Source organism: Myotis brandtii, unplaced genomic scaffold (genome assembly GCF_000412655.1).
Source record: "Myotis brandtii unplaced genomic scaffold, ASM41265v1 scaffold23, whole genome shotgun sequence".
NCBI classification, from domain to species: domain Eukaryota; kingdom Metazoa; phylum Chordata; class Mammalia; order Chiroptera; family Vespertilionidae; genus Myotis; species Myotis brandtii.
Window position 1 is genome coordinate 2,264,285 of NW_005358649.1, and position 23,481 is coordinate 2,287,765.

Below are 23,481 nucleotides of genomic sequence, written 5' to 3' on the forward strand. Positions count from 1 at the left end.
AACTAATTTTGGCATGTAGAGTGTGGATCCAGAAATACAAAAATTTTATTTTAAATTTCATTGATTTTAAAACAACGTAAGCCAAGCAAGACCTGCCTACAGGCTAAATCTAGCTGGGTCAGGCTCAGAAACAGCCTGTTTTTAACCCTTGATGAATAGTTGTAAGAGTGATGATATTAACATTTGCTTTAACAATGAATTTTTCAAAGTAAAACCTATAAGTTTGGTGGTGGAGGTTGCTTTGTGTGTTTTTTTCCTTGCAAATAGGTGAACAAAAACATTTACGGAGCATGAGCCAGATTAAAAAATATTACTTTTCAACTGTATTATTGGACTTTTTTCCTCCAAGATTATAAGCAGCAAGAACATGTAGTTAACATTTGCCTTTGTCGGGCCTACTAAAGCAGTGGTTCTCAACCTTCTGACCCTTTAAATACAGTTCCTCATTTTGTGACCCAACCATAAAATTATTTTCGTTGCTACTTCATAACTGTAATGTTGCTACTGTTATGAATCGTAATATAAATACCTGATATGCAAGATGGTCTTAGGCAACCCCTGTGAAAAGGTTGTTCGACTGCCAAAGGGGTCGCGACCCACATGTTGAGAACCGCTGTACTAAAGCAACACTTAGCCTTTTAAAAATAATGGGGAAAAGACTGGGGGGAATCATTGCCATGCTGTTGCTGCCATAGGCCATCACAACTGCTTCTGACTTGTCGCTGGGCTGTGTTGCAGCTGTATAACATGCTGGTGGAAACCGGGGAGCTGGAGAACACGTACATCATCTACACGGCCGACCACGGGTACCACATTGGGCAGTTCGGACTGGTCAAGGGGAAGTCCATGCCATATGACTTTGATATCCGAGTGCCTTTCTTTATTCGTGGGCCAAGTGTAGAACCCGGATCAATGTACGTATTCCTCTGCGTGCGACGTTCAGCTGTCGTAGCTCATATACCTCTGAGATAATTCGATTACTAATCTCAGTGTCTGGTTTCCTTTCATCCAAACAAAAAAGATTGCATGTAGGTTGGTAATTTAGAAGACGAAATCCTACACCTCCCTTGCCTCGCCACATGTTCATTTAACGAAAGTATACAATTTAAAGAGGAAAAATAACTGGGCCGATGATTAATTCTCTGAAATTGACCAGAATCCATGTCACGTGGGCCTGTGTATACAGATATATGATACGATCATGAGAAACATCATCCTTACTTTGTTTGAATCAGAGATACACTATTTTAACGCATGCCATCCATTTTCTTAGTTTTTTGTTTGTTTTCTTAAATTAATACTAAAGAACATTTTAAAATTAAATATTTTAAAGCATGATTTAAAAAAAAAAAAAAAGAAGCCTAAAGGACTGGTGTTCCATTCCTGTCACCTTAGACAAGCCACTGCATCTCTCTTTTCTCACCATAATAGGGGTTCATGTGCCCTGCCAACCATAACAGAATGTTTTCTATAAAATGAGAAGGTGTGCATGAAACAATTATGGGAAGTGGAAGAAAAGAATGCAAGTAGAATTCAAAAGCTGCAAGGGTCCTTACAGAGCATCGAGCCTAGACCCCCAATTTAACGAAGAAACTCACACAGCAACAGTGCCTCCCTCTCAGAGTCCCGGGTCCCGGAAGCAGTGGCACTGGAGCCCAGACCCAGATATCTGACTCTCCCGGGAGAAGGCGATGGCAGAAAGAGGGGTTTCTAGGGAAAACATTATTATTCTCTTCAGACCATTAGAAATTGTGGAATCTAGAATTAGAAGGCTTTATGTTTGAAAGTCTAGGTGATGTGGATTGGATTCATCTGTAAAAACCTGTCTTTCCTTAGAATTCGATTTTATTTATTTATTTTTTATTACTTTATTGGGGTGACATTGGTTAATTAAGATTATACACCTTTCAAGTGTAGATTTCAATAATACATGATCTGTATATTGCATTCTCTGCAATATAGAAATCAATTTAAGGCCCTGGTTTAACAGAGAAGTTACAGGCTGTCGGGTTTTAAATATATATATTTATATTTTTAATTGGTTTCAGAGAGGAAGGGAGAGGGAGAGAGAGATAGAAACATCAGTGATGAGACAGAATCATTGATTGGCTGCTTCCTGCTGGGGATCGAGCCCACAACCCAGACACCTGCCCTGACCGGGAATGGAACTGTGACCTTCTGGTTCATAGGTCTACCCTCCACCTCTGAGCCACGCCGGCTGGACCAGGCTATCGGGTTTTAAAAGAAAGTAGACGCCCTTACAAAAACCATTATCAGGCCTCGATTTGTGTGCCAGCGTGGCCAGAGCTCAGGGATCTGGGCATCTCCCCAGTGACCCCTGAGACAGTCAATCTTTCTCCATGCCGTCGCTGCTGACCACTCAGCTGTGGCCAAATGCAGCTCCCCTCCCTCGGAGGCCAGGTGAAGGGGAGAGGCACTGCAGGCCAATGAGTCACGGTGTGGAGAACGCAGCCCCACGTGCCACCCTCCACTGCCGTTGGCTCTGCGGCGTAACCACCTGTGCCCTTGCAGAGTCCCGCAGATCGTCCTAAACATTGACCTGGCCCCTACGATCCTGGACATCGCTGGACTCGACCCACCTCCCGATGTGGACGGCAAGTCTGTCCTCAAACTTCTGGACCTGGAAAAGCCAGGAAACAGGTGTGTCCATTTTCTTTCCCACAGCCAGCCCCAAGCACACTGGCTCCCAGAGCCAGCCAGCAGCTGAAGGAGGTAGAAGGCAAATAGCTTTCTCTCCCCACGTGGATCACGCCCCGCTGAGAATTTCCCGGTTGTTTGCATGTAGCATGTGATGGAGACGCAGTCATGGTCTGCGGGAAGTGAGAGGTGTTCCTTTAAACAAACTGTTAGCACAGACCCGTTTGGAAAGACGTCCAGCTGCCAACTGTAAATATTATTATTTTGCTTGCAGGTTTCGAACAAACAAGAAGGCCAAAATTTGGCGTGATACATTCCTCGTGGAAAGAGGGTAATTATTGGTTGCTCGGGTGCTTCTGGGAACCAGTCCTAGTGGGAAGCGCTCCCTGCTGGGTACTCCCCCCCCCCCTTATTTTGGGTTTAAGCGTACAGATTTCATAAGTCTAGTAACAAAATTGAATGGTCTGCTAGTCATTCTTCGCTGGCCAGCAGAATAATGATTGTCGCATCAGAATTGTAAAGAATAAATTCTCATTAGCCGTTACATGGCTGTGGATTTTACTGTTGTTTTCTCAGCCTTAGTTCCTAATTGGACCAGTCAATGGACTTTCTTAACCTTCCTTCCCAAGTTCTATCTGGCACCTTTCTACTTCTTTTCCTGATGTGCCATTCTTAGTTTTAAATACATAAACATTGGATATTGTGATTATTTCCATAGTTGCTTCTGGATTTCCCCTTTAGATTTATAATGCTCAGTGTCTTTGTTTTTCTCCATACACACATGGAGAGAAAGCATTTCTATAATTGCTTTTCAACAAAAAGAATTTTGAGTCTGTGAAGCTAAAATATAGGTCCAAAGCTTTGAGGAGAAATCAATACCTGACCTCTCATCTTCATAGTACCCAGCTCATCACGAGGGACCCATCAAATGTTGAACACCTGCGGTCAGAGCCTTAACATCTATTTCTTGCTGTTTGAGGAATGTGGAGTCATGGGACAGGGAAGAAAAAGAGAACAGGCAGGTGGTAGGTAAGGTAACTCAAATCACTTCTTACTTAGAAGCTTTTCCATTTCTGTCAAAGGAAATTTCTACGTAAGAAAGAAGAATCCAACAAGAATATCCAACAGTCAAATCACTTGCCCAAATACGAGAGGGTCAAAGAACTGTGCCAGCAGGCCAGGTACCAGACAGCTTGTGAACAACCGGGACAGGTGAGTACACAGCTTTCTTCATCACCAGGCATATGCTTCTCTATTTCTGATTTAAAGTATTTTTAACATATAATGTGCATTTACATATAAATCAATTTTTCATAACAGTCATGGATTGCTCACAGTTACACCTCTCCCCTGACTGAGAATTGTCTACCTCATCCAAGCTGGGCTTCCTCATCACTGCTTGGGCTTCCTTCAGTTACAGGAGATGGTGCTCTCAGAGAGAGTTCTAGATATCCACCCACTTAGCCAAAACCCATTCAGGTTACCAGATACACGAGATGGTAGCCTCGTTAGAAAGATCAGAGACTCATTCCATCTGAGGATAAGGCACCCTCCCTGGGACTCTTCTTAACTGGTCATCAAGAGAGGGTTGAAAAGCCACTTAGTCAAGTTCATGGGCAGATGCTGAGCCCCAGGAGACATGATGGAGTCTTCCTACCCTGGACTAAAGTCAGACATCATCTAACTCAGAGAGGAGGTGAAACTCTATGACCAAGGTTGGGGAGTGACAAGGGAAACCATATTCTGTTTGTTTATTGTTTCTACCTCTGCTCACAAAATTTCCAACCTCAAGTATTTCATTAGAATGAATCTTCATTAATAAAAATATTAGTATAGACTTCAGGGCTACCTATAACACCATCTGTTACCAATAAGAACTAAAGAAATGCAGGGTGATGAATTAACACAGACCTGTTTTTAAGGAAAGTGAAAACATATAAACACAAACTATTTTAAGCACTTGTCATTGAAATCTCTACTAGCTCAGAGAAATGCTATGTCGAAATGAGAGGAACTGAATTTCTGCCTACTTAGACCAAAGTCATTGCATCTTAGACCAAAATCAGAGGAAAGAGAAAAATAACATTTATTGAGCATTTTCTTATGTGAGGCACTGTCCACGGGGTTTTCTATGCATTAGCTCACTTTAATCCTCACATCTGCAGAGTGAGGCAGGCATAGTCATCGCCATTTTACCAATGGGCAGCTTCTGAGTGGCAGAGGTGGAATCCGGATGAGTTGTCTGATTCAAAACCTCAGGCCACTTGCTGCCTTCCAGGGTAAGTTACATCCAGTAGGCGAAGAGAAGTTCAAATCTTCTAAGCCCCTTATTAAAAAACTTAACCTGACTTCTAGCTATCCCCACAATTAGCCAATACCAGTTCAAGGTATCAGACGCATGAAATGAAGATCCTAGTTATTATTAAATTGGCCTGGTTTGTTGCACTCTTTTTAGATGGCATCCAGCTTCTTGAAGAGACATTCACAATAAACTTGATCCTCCCCCTCTCTGCATTTCCTCAGGCCTTTTGTACACAGGGATCCCTTTGAAACAGAGCAGGGCGAGGTGGAGCGCTGTTGAAGGAAGGGGTAACACCAGGCCTTCCCGGTATTCTAGTAAGTCTTAATTTTCAAGTGTTTAGTGGAGAAGCTTAGGCCTATTCATTCTATTTTAATTTGAACTCTTCTAATCCTTCTTATGGAAGCTCTAAGTATTATTGTGACTAAAACCTCAGAATTGTTTTGTAGCTCTAGCGTGATTTCCATGCGCCAGCCTCCATAGGCTAATTTACTTCTGTTCCGTAGCTGGAAATGTTTGGTGTGAAATATCTCTCATGCAAATGGGTGATCTTGTGACTATTTTAAGCCTCTGAGCGACCGGCGTTATTACCATTTTGCACTGCCTACCTTTCAGTACATAATTTTGTAAACCTCTCTATAGAGTTTGTGCTGAAATGTGAATATATGTTCTAAAGGGCAAATGGAGCATAAAATTTATTATGTTACTTTGGCCCAGACTCTTCACACATGTGCTCAACTTCACTTTGCTCTTCCACATTTTCTTGACTTGTCTTGCCCCTATGAGATGCTTCACTATCTGGCTCCCTGGATTTCCCTCTGCTGCTGTATTTCTGTGTTAAGCAGTCTGAATTTTGATTCTATCACATGAATGTATGAGGACTTCAGCAGTGATCTCTTTTAAAGAGCCCGAAGTCATGGACTAAGGAATTCGACTTTGCCCCTGAAGGTGATTTCTTTAAGAGTCTGAGAACTTCAAAAAAGTTGAGCCTCCTCAAGGCGACTATTGAACCTGTCGGGCAAACCTGACATAGCTTAGTTGTGTTCTACGGAATCATGGTATTTTGCCTTTTTTTGCTCTATCTGGCTACTTTGAAGATTATCTTTTTAGTTACAATATCACTGACTTTTAAAAAAGGAAGAAAAAGGTTCCGAATAATGAGATTATGTTGTTCAGGATCGAGGCGACAGTTGGCTAGAACTAACTAGCTTGGAATCTGTCCTCTTGACATTGACCCTCCATAGGGTACAGAGGAAAAATCAGCACGATCAGCCCGTTCCCTTCCCCACCCCTCAAGGTCTCCTAAGGATTCTGTGGGAGGACCAATGTGGATGCATGAAGTCAAGTACATTTTTAAGAGATGAATTGAAGTCACAGGTTTGGGTTAGAATATTGGCATCCACTACTTTTGAGTGGTGCGTTCTTGGACCAGACGCTTAATTTCTCCTGAGTCTCAGGATTTCTATCTCTAAAATGAAGAAAATCAATCTCAATCTTCCAAGGATAAAGTGATATCGTATATGCACAGGCTGGGTGAACCGTAAAGCAGTGTGCGAATGTCGGGCGGTGGTATCGTGCCAGGCCGTCTTACCTGTTGTCTTCATTCCTAGGAAGCCAGCAGGGAATGGAAATGGGCTGGAATCCCAGACATTTGGCATCCCTTCTCCACTATGTGAACAGAACAATCAGCAGGAATTAGATAGGATAGCATGGCCGTGTGTGTGTGTGTGTGTGTGTGTGTGTGTGTGTGTGTGTGTGTGTGTTCTGTGTTCCTGAATTAATATGAGGCTGAGTGTGAATTCCCAGCACCCTCTCAGCTGGAATTACACCCTTAGCACATCTATGTACAAAGATACTACACACATGGACTCTCTCTCTCTCTCTCTCTCTCTCTCTCTCGTGCAAATATCATCTGTCTGAAAAGACTTTGGTTCAACAGAGAACATGCACCCGGGATACTCAATTCTGGCTGCACATCAAAATCACCTGGGGAGCTTTTGAAAATATTGATGCACAGCCTCACCCCAGACCGATCAGATTACAACATTCAGAGGGGAGGACAATCAACAGTATTTTTCAATTGGGTTAAGAACCACAGGCCCTGAATAAGAGAATGCCAGAGGTGGCAGGAGAGTAGAAATCTTCTAGTTGGATGATACCATTTTCTTAAGAAGGAAATTTAGAGCCAGAGGACTTAAGCTACAAACCCAAAGTCAGAACCTATACCTGTTTATTGCATGTTTGATCATTTCTTCCCCACAACATGCAAAAACATAAGATAGTAGATGTCCCCTTGGAAATTCTAAATGGCATTTGCCTGGCTGCAGGCATGGGTGTAGGACCCATGCCCAGCATCTGAGAAAGTGGTCTCAACCATGACCACACGTTGGAAACGCTGCTATTCAAGTCCAGCTCCAGACAAATTAAATCAGAACCTCTGGGGGTGGGACCAGGCATCAGGGGTGGTTGTTTCTGGTTTTGTTTTTGTTTTTCAAGCTCCTGCATGATTCCTATGAGCAGCTAAGGTTGAGAATCATTCATGTGGGGTCAGCATAGTTTTCCTTTTTTTTTCTAGGTATAGATATTGACTCTTAAATAGGAGTTACATAAAAAGCAATTCCGTACACATCCAATTCTGGAGTACATCTTACACATGTTCTGTCACTTAAGAGGAAAAATTGTTTTGTTTTTATACAGCAAATGCCATGTCCCCTTGTGGGGTTGTCGAGTGCCAGCATCTTTGCAATGTAGTTTGCTTTTATACCTTTGTATCCATATAGAATCAAAGATTGGTAAGATTCTAAGAGGATCCCAGCATCAAGCAAAGGAAATAAGAAGTTAGCTTGTTGAGTGTAAACTGGTTTAGTTCCAGGATTTCTGGTCTCATCCAAAGCTCATCCCTCAGACCTTCTGTGATCAGCTGCAGAGCAAAGATAAAGAGACATTTACCAGCAAGATCTGGCTAGATTGTTCGTTTGCCAGAAATTGACGGCCTGTTGCCAGGAACTCCCTGAGTGCCAGTTAAAATCACAGCAAGGCTTCCAGACATTTCCTGGGTTCTCCTGATTCCAGAGGGTCCGGTCGGAAGGACTGAGCCCCAGTGCTATTCTCTGGCTGAACTCTCGTCTGCACCCAGAGTTCAGACAAGTCCCATGTGGACAGCTCAGCCTCTAACCCCTGCCTCCTCCCCTCCTCACCCTGCACCAAACAGCCGTGCATCTGCTTAGAATCTATGTTTTGGCTTCTGTGCATTTTTCAGAATACAAACTGCAGGGTTAAACATCAAACCATATTTAGTGATGTCCCCAACAAGTCAGAGACAAATGTAAGGACAGACACTAAACTCTATCCTGCAGCCCCACCCTGTTTGATTTCTGCTGCAGTATCTTATCTCCCAGGACTCCCTAGCATAGCCCAATTGGTCAGGTTTTCCCCCCTCCCTGTCGCTTAACTGTAACTTTCTCATCTGCGTGTAAGTGGTCGCCTCTGCCTTCCAAATGCCAGCCCCTTGACTGAGGCCCACCTGACACCTCACACTCTCTCCCTAACCTTTCTCCTTTGTGGTTGGTGTCCTGGTCAAGGTGCCTTAGAATTGCATCTTAGCTTCACCACTTTCTTAGTATGGGACACAAGCAAGCTACTTAATCTAACTTTGCCTCAGTTTCTTTTTCTGTAAAATGGGCATTAATAATAGCACCTGTCTCAGAGCACTGCTACAAAGGTTAGACCTGTTAAATATACTAAATACAGTGGGACCTTGACTTATGAGTGTCCCGACTAACGAGTTTTTCGAGATACGAGCTGTCTCTCGGCAGATTTTTTGCTTTGAGTTGCGAGCTAAAATTCAAGTTACGAGCCAGCTTCAGATACCCCACCGCTAGTTGGCGCAGCGAACGTCACAGTGAACGCCACAACATCAGCCCAGCATCACGTGTCTCACTCGTTCACTTTTGATTTGACATACGAGTAATTTGGGTTACAAGCTCCGTCACGGAACGAATTAAACTCGTAAGTCAAGGCCCCACTGTACCTGGCAACACAGCAAGCATTCAGCCAATGCTGGCTATCCATTATGGGCCAAGATCAATTCACCGATTTTACTTTTCCCTGAATTGCAAGGACCATACTTCTTCCAACAGTCCAACACTGACTTTTACAAATGTTTATCCAGATTAAAACACAGAGGAGGAAACGCCCTCTATCTCCTGCTTCTCCTTCCTTTCCACTTTTCCTCCCCCTGTCCCTGTCACTCCATCTCAGAGAAACAGGAGAAAAATCGCCTTGTCACGAGTAACTCTATTGCATGTTGTGGGGGGAAATTTGATAGTGGCCTGTGCTAAGTATCAGTTTGAACAAAAAGATTATATTGTCTTCTTATGTTCCCCAGTGTTGAGATAAAAGTTCTAAAATGCATGTCCACGTGCAGGTGGCTGCTTTCCATGCTGTCTGTACTGGCCTGAAGGATAATCAGGTCATCAGAAAATTGCTGTATGGTTGTGACATTTCAGAAACATGATTTTACCTGCATTATGGCCAAATTCACAGAATAGGACTTATAACAATGGAGAAATAATGTGTGTGTGTGTGTGTGCGTGCGTGTGTGTGCAATATTCAGCTTTCATTGCAATGTACCTCAGAAAAACTTATAGCCAAATTTTTATTTCTTACTCATGAAAATGGGCATGAGGTGGTATAAATAAGAATATAGATCAACCTGAAGCAAGCTGAGGAATACATGCAATTCAAAATGATTACCTAGTGGACACTCAGGAAAGAAAAAATAATCAGAGTCCAACCATCACCTAATATTTTACATTTACACCTGACAGTATTCTATAACATAGATATTATGTCCACTCAAAGTATGAAGAGACTGAAACTCAGGGAAGTAACTTGATCAAAGTCACACAGCTGGAAAGGTGACAAGTATCAGTTCAAACTGAGATCCATGTGGTCTGAAGCCCTAGTCTCCCCACTAAATAATAATTACTATGTTATACACAGTTTACACCCAGGAGACACTAGCTTACCCAGGGATTGGGTAACCATTTTTCATTGATTATTTTAGAGATATAGGAAGGGAGAGAGGGAAATTTTTGTCCCATTTATTTATTGATGCGTTCATTGGTTGATTCTGTATGTGCCCTAACTGGGGATTGAACCCGCAACCTTATCATATTGGGGCGATGCTCTAACCACTGAGCTATCCAGCCAGGGCCTGGATAACCATCTTTAAGGGCCAATTAATTATAATGGTACTTCTCCGTATTCATATAGGCCAGTGATGGCGAACCTATGACACGCGTGTCAGAGGTGACACGCGAACGCATTTTTTTGGTTGATTTTTCTTTGTTAAGTGGCATTTAAATATATAAAATAAATATCAAAAATATAAATTTTTGTTTTACTATGGTTGCAAATATCAAAAAATTTCTATATGTGACATGGCACCAGAGTTAAGTTAGGGTTTTTCAAAATGCTGACACGCCGAGCTCAAAAGGTTCGCCATCACTGATATAGGCCATCTTTTCCTCGGATCTCCAAAAACACTCAACAATTTATTCATGACATATCCTTGAGGCCAGGGGGAGCAAGATGTGGAATCTGGAAGAACAAAGAAATTCTGCAATTTGCTCAAGGCCATAAAGTAGCAGCTAAAGAAAATTAAAATTGAGGTCTTCAGATCCCTAACCTAATACTTATCTCCATTAAAAATGGCTACCTCTTATCAAGTTTACATTGGGTCACATTCTTTGAGTAATAAACGGTGTAACTGTGTGCGTGTGTGGTGGCGATGAGAATAATAGCAGCTCCTGTGTTGAGTACCCACCCTGTGTTGAGTTCTCCTTCTAGGTCATGGCTAATGCTCGTGACCCTGCAAAAGCTTAGACTGTCTAGCTGACTTGCTCAAGGCCACAGAGCAATGTGATAAAGCTGGTATTCAAATCCAGTCTTTTCTAGCTCGAAAGTCCAGATTTTTCCCACTAAGCCACATCCATATGGTTGTAAAATGCCATTCCCAAGTCCTAGGCAGAATATAGATCATGGTCACTACTACAATGGGTGCTAGTCCTACTCCAATAAGTGAATTATGGCAGCACAGTAGGTTGTTGTGAAGGTTGAGTGAATAAACTTGCATAACACGCCCTAGACCAGTACCTGGCATCAAGTGAAGAGTTCATAGCTACAGATAATGGTGGTGCTGCTGGTGGTATTCAATGGAATTATTTGAAAGGCATTTGACATATTTCTCGTTAGGTTTGATTCCACCAAGCAGCTGCACACAGGAATCCGTATAGCCAGCCTTCTCTTCTTCCTCAGGTGTTATTTACCTACAGGTATATGTAACCAAAAATGCTAAGACATAATTACTAACCGGAGTGATTCCATCCCAAGTTGAGTGTAGTTGGAAAGGCTAAAATAAAGTAATAATAATTTAAAAAATTGTTTAAATTGTTTAATCTAGCCCCTTACCCACAGAAGGGTTGCAGACATATGAATGCATGCTTAGTGGCCAAGTTGGAGAGGCAGGAGGGGAGTTCGGGCAATGTCATCCCACGGAGCGGGGAAAAGAATTTGCAGAAGGAGTGAGTGGTCAGGGAAGCTGGAGACCAGCGGATTTGGAAATGAACTGATTTACTGATAAACTTCAAGGGCGTAGATAACAGTGAGACCCTGTGACATCTAAATTTCTACAAGGGCACTTGTTTAACAAAGGCCTTTTCTGAGGCTATCTCTAAGTCCCATTAGCCTCACTTGAGTTCCTGCCTCCATCTGATTTCTGAAACTTCTGCAATGCAAAATCGGCTCATTATTTTCACCATTTGAATGGCATGCGGCGTGAGTTTCAGAGCAATTCTTTTAAAAAAAAATCTTTCTTCGCCTCCCTCAATAAACGCACTAAGTAAAATGACCGCTTTAGCTGCAGCTATTTCAAGGTTTTATTGCTCAGCCATAAAAATTGTCATGATATCGAACACTGAAATGACTGTGGCAAATGTGTGGCAATTACATTTCATTACAATTCCTAGTAAGCTTGCCACTAAGAAGATTTTCAAAGCCTTTGGCTCAAGCATGTCAAACTCAAAGGCTAACATGAGCCAAATAAATGAGGCATGGGGCCCTCGGGCCACGAGTTTGACATGCTTGCTTTAGCTAATTATCTAATGAGGTCTAAGATTTTTTCAAAGGGTACATGGTATGAAAAGTAATTGGCATCTTTGTCCAAGGCTCTTGTTTTATACAAGAATGTGGGTGGGTATTTGTGTGTATGTGGTGTATGTGGGTACATGTGGGTGTGCATGTTTATACATATACATGCATGTATGTATGTATGTTTGATTTTGCATATACCTTGTCAATGCCAAGGACAGTGCCAGACCTCAGGTGTGTTTAAAATCAGCTCTTCAGGAAGGAAACAGCTGTTCCTTTCATCTCTATCCCATAGGAAGTTAGCAGGAATTTGGCTAATGGAAAATGCAGGTTGTATTCCAAATAGGCTAAGTCACTAAAGATTCTGCCTACGCTTTTGTGTTCTACAGGCATCTACTTGTACTCTCAGCTCTTCCAGGCCAAAAAAAAAAGGCAGAGTTGTTTGTGTGTTTTTTTAATGTATCGTGATTATTTAAAAGGAAGGTCTTCACCATAGTTGTGTGTTTTAAAATTAGTATTTGTACTAAAGTTGATATAAATTGGAACCACAAAAAACATAAGGCCATCATTTTTCAAGAATCAAGTCAGCCATGCCCTGACAGTGTGGCTTATTGAGCGTCGACCTATGAACCAGGAGGTCATGGTTTGATTCCTGGTTGGGACACATGCCTGGGTTGTGGGCTCAATCCCCAGTGTGGGGCATACAAGAGGAAGCCAATCAATGATTCTCTCTCATCATTGATGTTTTTATTTCTCTCTCCCTTCCTCTTTGAAATCAATAAAAATATATTTTAAAAAATCAAGTTAGCCACGTTTTTCTGTCTGGTAGAAAGTAGAGCACTTTGTAAGCTTCTGCTTGGCTTGGATTGTGAGTCCCCTGACCACTTCTTTTGCTTCTATAGACATTAAGCAGTCAACTCTCAGGTTTTAAACTGAGGTAGAGATTACCCAGGTGGACGGATACGTTTTAAACCATTTGGATTTAAGACAGATATAGACAGGCACTCAAGCACCATTGATTCCCAAACTTTATGTAGCTATAAAAGTAGCATCTATTTTTATGACATTTTTCACCAGCAAGAATTCTACGTGGCATATAATTATTTTTTAAAGGTATTTTTTATTGGCTTTTAGAGAGAGAGAAAGGGAGGGGGTAAAGGGGGAGAGAGGGAGAGAGAGGGGTGGGGGGAGAAGCATCAATGTCAGCTGCCTCCCTTAAACCCCCTTCCAAGGATGGAGGCTGAAGCCCAGGCATGTGCCCTGACCAGGAATCAAACCAGCAATCCCTCGGTGCAGGGGACGACATCCAACCAACTGAGCCACACCAGCCAGGGCCTAATTACTTCTTAATGGAATTGTATCTGAGTTTCCGAGAATGTTTTATGGCACCTCAAGCTAACTGGGCGTATCTGGGAGCACTGAAAAGCCAGGCCTGGACAGCACTGGTCTCCACCTGAGACAGCAGAACTGTGGAAGGGCACATGCAGTTTTCAGCTAAGAGCGGGGGAAGACTCAGTTCTGTCACTCATCAACTAACTGTGGAGAGAGAGTGAGAACAGGTTACTCTTAGTTTTGCCAGTAGAGATGAGCTGGCAGCGTTCACCTGTTCAACTGGCATCACTCTCTCTACATTTCTAGACACATTTCAAACACCCACACCCAAGAATACGTACACCCCTCTCAAATACTCATGCATCTGAGCTACTTACACCTAAAGAGATCCCTTCTGCCCTCCTCCTGGGAACCAGATGCTGTGAATCTAAAGGCCAAGGACTCCTTAAAATCACCAGGGAAGCTTTTGAACATCCCACTGTAGAGCCAAGTGTGAGAACCACTGACCCGACATAACTCAGTGTGCCTAGCCAAACTGACTTCCCATTTGGGGGTTTTTGCCCGTTTGTTTTCAGTTACATCTTCTCTATTTAGTTCATCTGTAGACTATTCTTGCTGACGTAGCCTTTTCATGGCTTTGTAAAACAGGTGGTGAGTTGCCTTGTCTTTTGAGCTCCTGCCTCTCAGAATGGAGATGTTGAACGTCCCAGGCTTTCTGTCCAAGCCACAGAGGAAGGTGGTGACCTGCTGTGGCCTGAGTGATGTGGCTTGAAGCAATCAAATTCCATAGCACCATGGAGGGTGTGGGGGCTCAGGCAAAATCACAGAGCCAGTCCTCTGTAGCTGGGATTTGGGAACAATATCGTAGAAACGCAAAGGCAGCTGAGATACTTCAACCCTCACTGAAGGCAGATGACTCCAGTAAGAGAAAACAAACCGTTTCTGGCTTGTGAATGGTTCATACCATTTTATACACGAGTGAGTGTCATTTGTCTGCTGGCCAAGCCATGTAGGACCCTTCACCAAACTTCACCTTGCCTTAGGACACTCTGAAGTCAAAAAAGTTACCCAAAGCACGGTACAGGTACAAGGGGCCACATGAGATATTTTATGGGGTGCATGAAAGAACGTCTTTTATTTAATAATTTTGTATTTGTTTTCATATATGTGTGAAAATATCTACCTGGCACAACAAACACATAATATTGCAATTATCATGGCTTTGGCGGCAGTTTAGAAATGTGTCCATTTAAAGAAAAGTCTTGATACAATTACACACAGGTGATACTCATATATGGAAGAGGAAAAAGACAGAAGTTTGATAACACTACCAGATAGCATTTTGTAACAACAACCGTGGTCAACTTAAAATTAAAGTCAGTATTCTTTCTGCTTCCCCAATTAACATTTTAGGGAGGGAGAAGGGGGGAAATAAAAAGTAAGAGGAAGGTAATTAGGTCTTTTAGATATGGAAGGTCCTATGAAATGACTCTCAGGGGAAGCACTATTATTTCAGCCAGATTGATTCTCAAGAAACGGGGGGTTGGGGGACACTGAGACCCACCCCTGTGTCATATTTCTCCAAAATTAAATCGGCAGCATCTGCAACAGTTCTTTCTTTCTTTTGAAAGCTGCTGGGTAGATTTTCTTAAGTTTTCTTTAATTACAGTTTACATTCAATATTATCTTGTATTAGTTTCAGGTGGACAGCATAGTGATTACACAATCATATACCCCAAAATTTCCAGTACCCACCCGGCACCAGACATAGTTGTTACAATGTTACTGACTATATTTCGTATGCATCAGTCTCGCTCAAAAACTCAAACTAGAAAACCCAGCGCCTGCTCCCCCCGCGTCTCTTGAGTAGGTGGCCGATGTCTCTTTAAGAGCAGCTCGCTAGGCTCTGCCAGGTGTGCGGCATCTGGGGCAGGATAAATAAGAGAGGCGGGCCCAAGGCGTCTGCGCTGCGGGAAGTTGGCTCGCCCCGGGATGGACTTCGGTTCAACTCATCTCTGTCTTCCTCGTGTGCCTCTCTTCCCCGGCTCCCGTTAGGAACTCAGGGGCAGAGAACAAAGCAGCCACGTTTGTTTTTCCAGAGAAGGAGAGAGGGGTCTGGGGAAAGCAGCTCTGGCAGCTGAGCCCTGTGCTTGCTGGATGGAGGGCTTTCCCCGCGTTTCATTCGAGGCTCTGTTTAGTCTGGCCGGTAAGGGTTTATGTGTCCATGTTTGGCTCCGGTGTCACCGAGGTAGCTCTGATTGCCAGTGATTTGGTTGTCATCTGCCTTGGCTGCAGTGAGCGAGGACTGGGAGCCACTTAGCAGCTCGCCACGGGGGCGGCCAGCGCGGCTGCACCCCGAAGCGCGTGCGTAATGAAAAACACCTGTGGCTTTTGCAGAAGTGGCAGTGCATCGAGGACACGGCGGGCAAGCTGCGGATTCACAAGTGCAAAGGAGCCGGGGACCTGCTCGCCGCCCGGCAGAGCACGCGCAACGTCTACCCTCGCGGCTTCCACGACAAGGACAAGGAGTGCCATTGCGGGGAGGCCGCTTACCGCGCCGGCCGGAGCCAGAGGAAGGGCCAGCGGCAGTTCCTGAGGAACCAGGGCGCTCCAAGTAAGCCCCGGGCCGGACAGCCGCTACACTGACACTCCAGAGAGCAAAGGCCGCTCTGGCTACATTTTCCATATTGACAATGCATAGTTTTAGGGCCCAAAGCCAATAATCGTTCTGCTTAAAATACGAAAGCTAAGATAATTTGAGTTTTTGCTGTGTAAACACTCACTTAAGCATAGAATGCACATGTATTCAGTAACAGCAGCAGACACAACACACAGGCCCGCAAACGATCAAGGTGTGTATGTAGTTCCGGTAAGTTTTATTTTACCTTAATGCTAATGTCCTGATGTTTTCTGCCTTAAGTTGCTTTAAGAAAAAGAAAGAAAAGAAAAATCCAAAGTTTTAGTGCTTGAGCCTTTAACAGGAGAAGCATGGAGCATAAATACTATTTTTAAAGGCATATCTGTTTTAGGACAATATTTCTTTTTTTAATTCTTATTTTTGACTGGCAGAGTCAAACTAGTTGAAGTAAGTGGGAAAATCATTGCCTAGTATTTTATTTATAAAAAGTCTTATCAGGTAGCTATGAGATGGTCTTTACTAGTATATAGAAATGAAAACTCAGTCTCCTACCTCCATAAAAGAATGGGAGTCTAGTGCCATCTAGTGGTGTAATATGAACAGTGACTCGTTTCTGTGGTCATTCCTTTCTATATTGGTTTGGAAATAACCAAGATATGTAGAAATTCAATTCTGTGTTTGAAATTAGGAAATCAAATCATTCAGTAGAACAGTGGAAGCTCTTAAAACTGGATTTTATATCCTCGGTTCCACAGGTGGACTTTAGGGGACCAGGAGCCCCCTAATATCCAAAATTTTAAGTATATTCTATCTGTACATGCAAATTTTTCAGGATGCTCATAACTTCCAACAAATTCTCAAAGGAGTTCATAACCCAGAAGTCTAAGAACCATTAATTTGGGAGATTTTCTTTCCTCCCTGAGAGAAAATGCTAGGCTTAATAATTTCTATGAAGATATCACATGTAAAACCCACAGGGATAAGGACCCCTGAGACGCTCCCTTAACTGAAACTGATTATCACGTTCAGCTGAGAAGTAGAGGCAGCTTTTTCTCTCCCAGGAAGTTGGATGTGGCTCCCGAGCACTGTTCATAAAGCGCATTGGTTTTTCAATACTGAGCACAAATTAAGGAAGTCTGGGGCATTCTTTTCAAGCTGCGTGGAATCTTAGGTATTTGAAAGCAGGGGGTGTTTCTTCATCTGGAAACTGCCCTCAGAGCAGGATTCTACAGAGAGACGATCCTGATTCCGCAGCCAATAGTCTCCCCTCTTTCCTGTTCTAAGAAGGGGAGGCCATGTGAGCAAGCCCCACAGAGACAAAGCGCATCTGTTAGCAGGGACCAACGTTTGCACATTAAAGCTCTTCCCCAGCACACTGAGCCTCGACAGTGGTCTGCCGTGACCAGAGGACAGGCTGGCCTCCCCTGGCGTGACCCTCCATCTGACGGGTATTAAGAGTCAGTTGGCTGATGGAAGCATGTGCTGAATTCAATTTTTCTTAGAGTAATCCTCTATTTGTGCCAATGGCAGGAGTCTAGAGCATTTGCCTTTTTGCAAAAGCATCTCAATGTAGTAGGAAGACTCTTTGGTTTTTAGAATCTGAATTACTTAGAATCTAACCTTACTGGCTGTATCACCTTGCAAAATGTACATAACATTCAAAGCTCCAGTTCTCTCATCCATAAAATAAGGACACCAAATTCATCAGCCTGTTTGGATAATCTGATATTTTTTAATGTAAAGATTTATCATAATACCTGTCTTTTAAGATTAGAGGTAAGTACCAGATGAATAATACATAGCTAAAGCTCAAAAAATGAGTTGTCATTATTAATACCATAATGGGGGCTGTAGTTTTATTCACACTGCCTTCGCAGTTTATGTTGGAAACTCAGTGTAGAAGTTCACAGCCTGCCCTTAGTGGGAAGGGTCTTAGCAATCACTCAGATCTACCCCCTCACTGGTGAGGAAGGGCCCGAGGCCAGAGAAGCATGGTGGCCATCACACCAGCATGGTGCCCCTCTGTGTACTGTATGCCCCTTTCCAAAATGCTCATCGAGCCACGTGATCATTTTCTTCTCTCCTAAGGTACATCTGGACACCGTATTAACGTATCTTCCTTATTTCCAGAGTACAAGCCCAGGTTTGTCCACACGCGGCAGACTCGGTCCTTGTCCGTCGAATTTGAAGGCGAAGTATATGACATAAACCTGGAAGAAGAGGAACTGCAAGTGTTGCAGCCGAGAAGCATTGCCAAGCGTCATGACGAAGGCCACAAGGGGCCAGGAGGTCGCCAAGCTGCCAACGGTGGCAACGGGGACGCCATGCTGGCCACCAGCGGCAATGCTGTGGGCCTGCCCACCACCGTCCGAGTGACCCACAAGTAGGAAGGCTTCGTGTGTTCAAAGGGTTGAGTTCAAAGTCATCCCCGCCTACTACCACCATTTGGTCCCTGTAAGAAGAGTAATGTCATTCAGCAAGATGATGTCCAGGACCCTCCTCCACAACAGTGGGGGTTAGGGAAGCAACAAGCAGCCCAAACAATAGTAGACGTGGGGGTGTGCTTTGGGTTCAGTTTCACTTTAAGGCTGGTCAGCTGGGAATTGAGCCAGAGTGATTCTGTCACATCTTGACTTAGCAGGCATGGAGCGCTGCGTTCAGCAGCTACCTTTGTGGGCATCTAGAAAACGGTGGGAAACCATCACCCAGACTGGTTAGGGGCTCCTCATGCTGGTGGTCACTGTGGCTCAGAGTAGATGCAGTCACGGCCTCAGAAATGAGGCACAGATCAAGGGAGAAGCTCCCAGAGAGATGGCGTAGGCTGGGAATGGACGTGCGACGCAGGAACACCTCACCTGTCCGGATCCTGAAGGGCAAGGGCCTCGGGAGTCGCTGAGACTGGGGGGGGGGGGGGGGGGGGCAGCTCCCCTCGGCTTTAATGGGCTAGCTTGGTTTTTCAGTTCGCTCCAAACGACTTATTCCTTTGACCGAGAAGTAATTTCTCTCTGAATTTATTAGCAAAATCTTTGTTTTGTCTTTCATTTCATCCCTTTGGGGAGGCAGGATGCCACGAGCTCTGCTGAGATGTTTGTCTCTGGGACTGGTCCCCAGGTGCCTGTGGCTGTTAAGTTCTATGCTGAGAGATTGAGACCAGGATTTGTTTCTCTTACGTTATGTGTCGACCTCATATCCCACCAGCTCTCTATCCCTGGGGCTGCTGCTTTGCTTCAGATGTAAGGGGGCACTTCAGGCAGGCTCTTTGTAATGAAATGAATGTGATGAATAAGCCCCTTCGAACTGCATCTCATCAAGCCAGTCATTTCCATGATAGCTGTGGGCGCCTCCTTTTTTTCCCTACAATATTTGATGGGGCTTTCAAACACTGAGTGTTACCTTTTCATGGGAATGGGAACATTGAGAGCTGCCTCAAAAGGTGATCTGGGTGATGATCACTAAGCAGCCTCTATCCCAGTGGTTCTCAACCTTGGCTGCACATTAGAATCACCTGGGAATCTTTTTAAAACCCTGATTTCTGGGCCTTATCCTTCGGAAATTCTGTTTCTTTGTTACTAATGTTGTGGCCCCACCCCATAACGAAGAAACAGAATTTCCAGAGGATGAGGCCCAGAAATCAGGATTTTAAAAAGATTCCCAGGTGATTCTAATGTGCAGCCAAGGCTGAGAACCACTGCTCTACCCACACCCACTTATTCTGCTCCATGGCTCAGCTGCAAACTATAGCTTGTTCCCAAATTAAGGGTTTAGAGGACAATTAAGTTCCCTTTGCTATTTCTAATGCTCTTCTTAATCTTAGAATATAAACCTATTTCTAATGCTTCTTGTTTGTTTTGGCAGGTGCTTTATTCTTCCAAACGATACCATCCACTGTGAGAGAGAACTCTATCAGTCAGCCAGAGCGTGGAAGGACCACAAGGCATACATTGACAAAGAGGTGAGCCGTGGCCGCGGGATTGGAAGCCCTACCGGTGGGACATACTGTGTGTGCCCTTCATCTGTTTATAATTATGTGGAAAATAGAATCCCAAGGTGTTTCTCATTCTCCAGTGAGATAGTGAGAGTCCTGACCAAAAAACAGAGTGTGAGGAAAGGATGGGAACCGACTCAATGACCTACTGAAATTTCTATGAGAAAATAATTCGGTTCTAAAAGAGACTTCTGCTCATGTTTATGATAAGACATCCGTTGGAATATAGAAGGAAATAGATTCTATGCTCAGTTTGCCCCCAAATTATCATCTCAGGTGAATGGCTATGATTGTGCAGCACAGAAATAAGGTGAGAAGGAAGGTAATTAGCACAGAAAATCCTGCAAATGTAATTGTTGAATTGCCTGTTTCCCAGATTGAAGCTTTGCAGGATAAAATTAAGAATTTAAGAGAAGTGAGAGGGCACTTGAAGAGGAGGAAGCCCGAGGAGTGTGTCTGCAGTAAACAGAGGTGAGCGTGGGCCCCTCCCGTGGTCTCCTTTCCAAACTCATTTTTTCCACGGGCCTGTTTAGCATTAGGCCTGCTTCTCTCTTTTACCAACAGAAAGCTTAATAGAATGAATTATCACATATTAGTAATGGCCTAAAATATCTTGGTCGAATTAAATGTCATAAACCTAAGTAGATAGTTAAGAAAAAAAAAAACATTTAAAAGTCCCATTAAGCTAAGATAGTTACAACCAGGTAACTGCCTTCTATTTGCTTTCTTGTTATAAAATAAGCTGTTTGACAAATGCATGCTGAGGAAGACTCACTTTCTCATCTTCTTGCCTGTAGCTACTACAATAAAGAAAAAGGTGTAAAAAAGCAAGAGAAGTTAAAGAGCCATCTCCACCCATTCAAGTAAGTGACTCTGTTTCCCTCTTTTGTGGGAGTGAAGGACTGTCCACTAGGCTCTTCTGAAAGGCTGCAGGGACTCCTGTGAGCCTGTGTGGAAAAAAGTAGATGCACCTGGGAAGGCATGTAGCTCCAGACGGTGAAAGCAAGCCCACACCTTGCCAAGCGCATGGCGATGCCATGGCCCCCTCGAGGGGCAGCCGAGCGGAGTGCCGCTCTGATTCTGTGTGGGCTCTTGCCGATGCTTGCGTGGCACCTGGATTTCACTCCGTGCAGGCTCGGCTTTCTGTGCACGGTGCCTGGGAGATGGCCTCTCTGGATTAGCTCAGTGTGTTCTATAGAGCAGCCAGCCATCATGGGGAATTCTGAAAGTTGGAAGAAATACACATGTTTTTTAAATAATAGTAAAATTGGCCAGGGAAGGGGATTTAGTATTTGAGTCTCAACAAAATTTTGAGCCCTTCTGGAAAAACCAAGATAATAAAAAGACGACAATTCTACCCAAGCCTATATTGTCGAATTGGCCAGAGAATTTTAGAAACCTTCTAATGCAAGCCATCTAATCCAACCGTTGACTTCATGGCTGCCGACTACTGAGCCACCAGGGAGTGAAGCCATTTGTCCAGAGAGGGAGCTAGCAGACTCTGCTGCTCAACAAGGAAGAAAGCGCTGATGTTGTTGAGGGAGAATTCCGAGAGAGCTCTCACAATGAACTTGTCCTATTGCTCATTGGAGGGCCTCTGTGGAAGATAAAAGTGGTCTGTTATTGCATGTCTATTATCGTGTGCCTAAATACTTGTTAAAGGTTTATAGCAATAATCCGATTTTTTAACTAAGAAGTTGCTTTCTGGTCATTGAAAATACCCCCCCCTCTTTTTTTTTTTTTTTAAATTATGAGCTTTGTTTATTTTTCCTTAAGTTTTCTTTTTTTTCTTTAAATCTTTATTGTTGAAAGTATTACATATGCTCCCTTTTTCCCCCATTGACCTCTCCCAGCCCTCCCTCAGCCCCCACCCCAAGCCTTCACCACCCTATTGTCTGTGTCCATGGGTTATGCATGTATGCATACAAGTTCATTGGTTGATCTCTTTCCACCCCCCTCCCCGCCTTCCCTCTAAGGTTTGACAGTCTGTTCAATGCTTCCATGTCTCTCGATCTATTTTCTATAAGTGGGATCACTGGGTCAAATAGGAGTTCCATTTTTTATTTTTTGAGGAAACTCCATACTGTTCTCCACAGAGGCTGCACCAGTCTGCATTTTCATTAGGGTTTCCTTTTCTCCATATCCTCGCCAACACTTGTCCTTTGTTGATTTGTTGATGATAGCCATTCTGACAGGTGTGAGGTGATACCTCATTGTTGTTTTAATTTGCATCTCCCAGGTGATTAGTGACTTTGAGTATTTTTTCATATACCTCTTGGACTTCTATATGTCCACTTTGGAGAAGTGTCTATTAGGATCCTTTACCCATTTTTAATTGGATTATCTTCCTTTTGTTAAGTTGTATGAGTTCCCTATAAATTTTGGAGATTAACCCCTTATTGGATGTATCATTGGCAAATAAGTTCTCCCATGCAGTGGGTCCTCTTGTTATTTTGTTGGTGGTTTCTTTTGCTGTGCAGAAGCTTTTTATTTTGATGTAGTCCCATTTGTTTATTTTCTCCTTAGTTTCCTTTGCCCGAGGAGATGTATCGGTAAACACATTGCTACCAGAGATGTCTGAGATTTTGCTGCTTATGGTTTCTTCTAGGATTTTTATGGTTTCACATCTTACATTTAAGTCTTTTATCCATTTTGAGTTAATTTTTGTGTATGGTGTAAGTTGGTGGTCTAGTTTCATTTTTTTGCATGTATCTGCCCAATTTTCCCAACACCATTTATTGAAGAGACTGTCTTTACTCCATTGTATGCTCTTATCTCCTTTGTCAAATACTAATTGAGCATAATGGCTTGGGTCAGTTTCTGGGTTTTCTGTTTTGTTCCATTGGTCTATATGCCTGTTCTTGCACCAGTACCAGGCTGTTTTGAGTACTGGCTTTATAGTATAACTTGACATCTAGTATTGTGATCCCTCCAACTCTCAAGATTGCTGCAGCTATTCGGAGTCTTTTTTGATTCCATCTAAATTTTTGGAGAGTTTGTTCTAGGCCTGTGAAATATGCTGTTGGTATTTTAATAGGGATTGTGTTAAATCTGTAGATTGTTTTGGGTAGTATGGGCATTTTAATGATGTTAATTCTACCAATCTATGAACACGGTATATCCTACCACTTGTTTATATCTTCTATCTCTTTTTTAAATGTCCTATAGTTTTCTGAGTACAAGTCTTTTACCTCCTTGGTTAAGTTTATCCCTAAGTATCTTAATTTTTTTGTTGCAATGGTAAGTGGGATTTTTTTTTTCTTTTAGTTTCTCTTTCTGAGAGTTCATTATTGGTATATAAAAATGCCATAGATTTCTTGGTGTTAATTTTATAATTCTGCTGCATTGCTGAATTCATTTATAAAATCTAGTAGTCTTTTGATGGAATGTTAAACATATATATATATATATATATAT

The 23,481-nt window shown here is 43.1% G+C and overlaps 1 protein-coding gene across 8 annotated transcripts in view; it reads left to right on the forward strand.

Moving 5' to 3' along the window:
• SULF1 (sulfatase 1) overlaps nt 1-23,481 on the forward strand; it is a 160,083-nt gene that overhangs the window by 119,038 nt on the left and 17,564 nt on the right. For all 8 annotated transcript variants that reach the window (XM_014539818.1, XM_005866349.2, XM_014539811.1 and 5 more), the window contains 9 exons: nt 739-914; nt 2,533-2,661; nt 2,933-2,989; nt 3,741-3,870; nt 15,839-16,055; nt 18,210-18,462; nt 19,935-20,031; nt 20,441-20,535; nt 20,862-20,927. In XM_014539818.1, the coding sequence (XP_014395304.1) occupies nt 739-914; nt 2,533-2,661; nt 2,933-2,989; nt 3,741-3,870; nt 15,839-16,055; nt 18,210-18,462; nt 19,935-20,031; nt 20,441-20,535; nt 20,862-20,927 (1,220 nt within the window). The remainder of the gene's footprint in view (nt 1-738; nt 915-2,532; nt 2,662-2,932; nt 2,990-3,740; nt 3,871-15,838; nt 16,056-18,209; nt 18,463-19,934; nt 20,032-20,440; nt 20,536-20,861; nt 20,928-23,481) is intronic.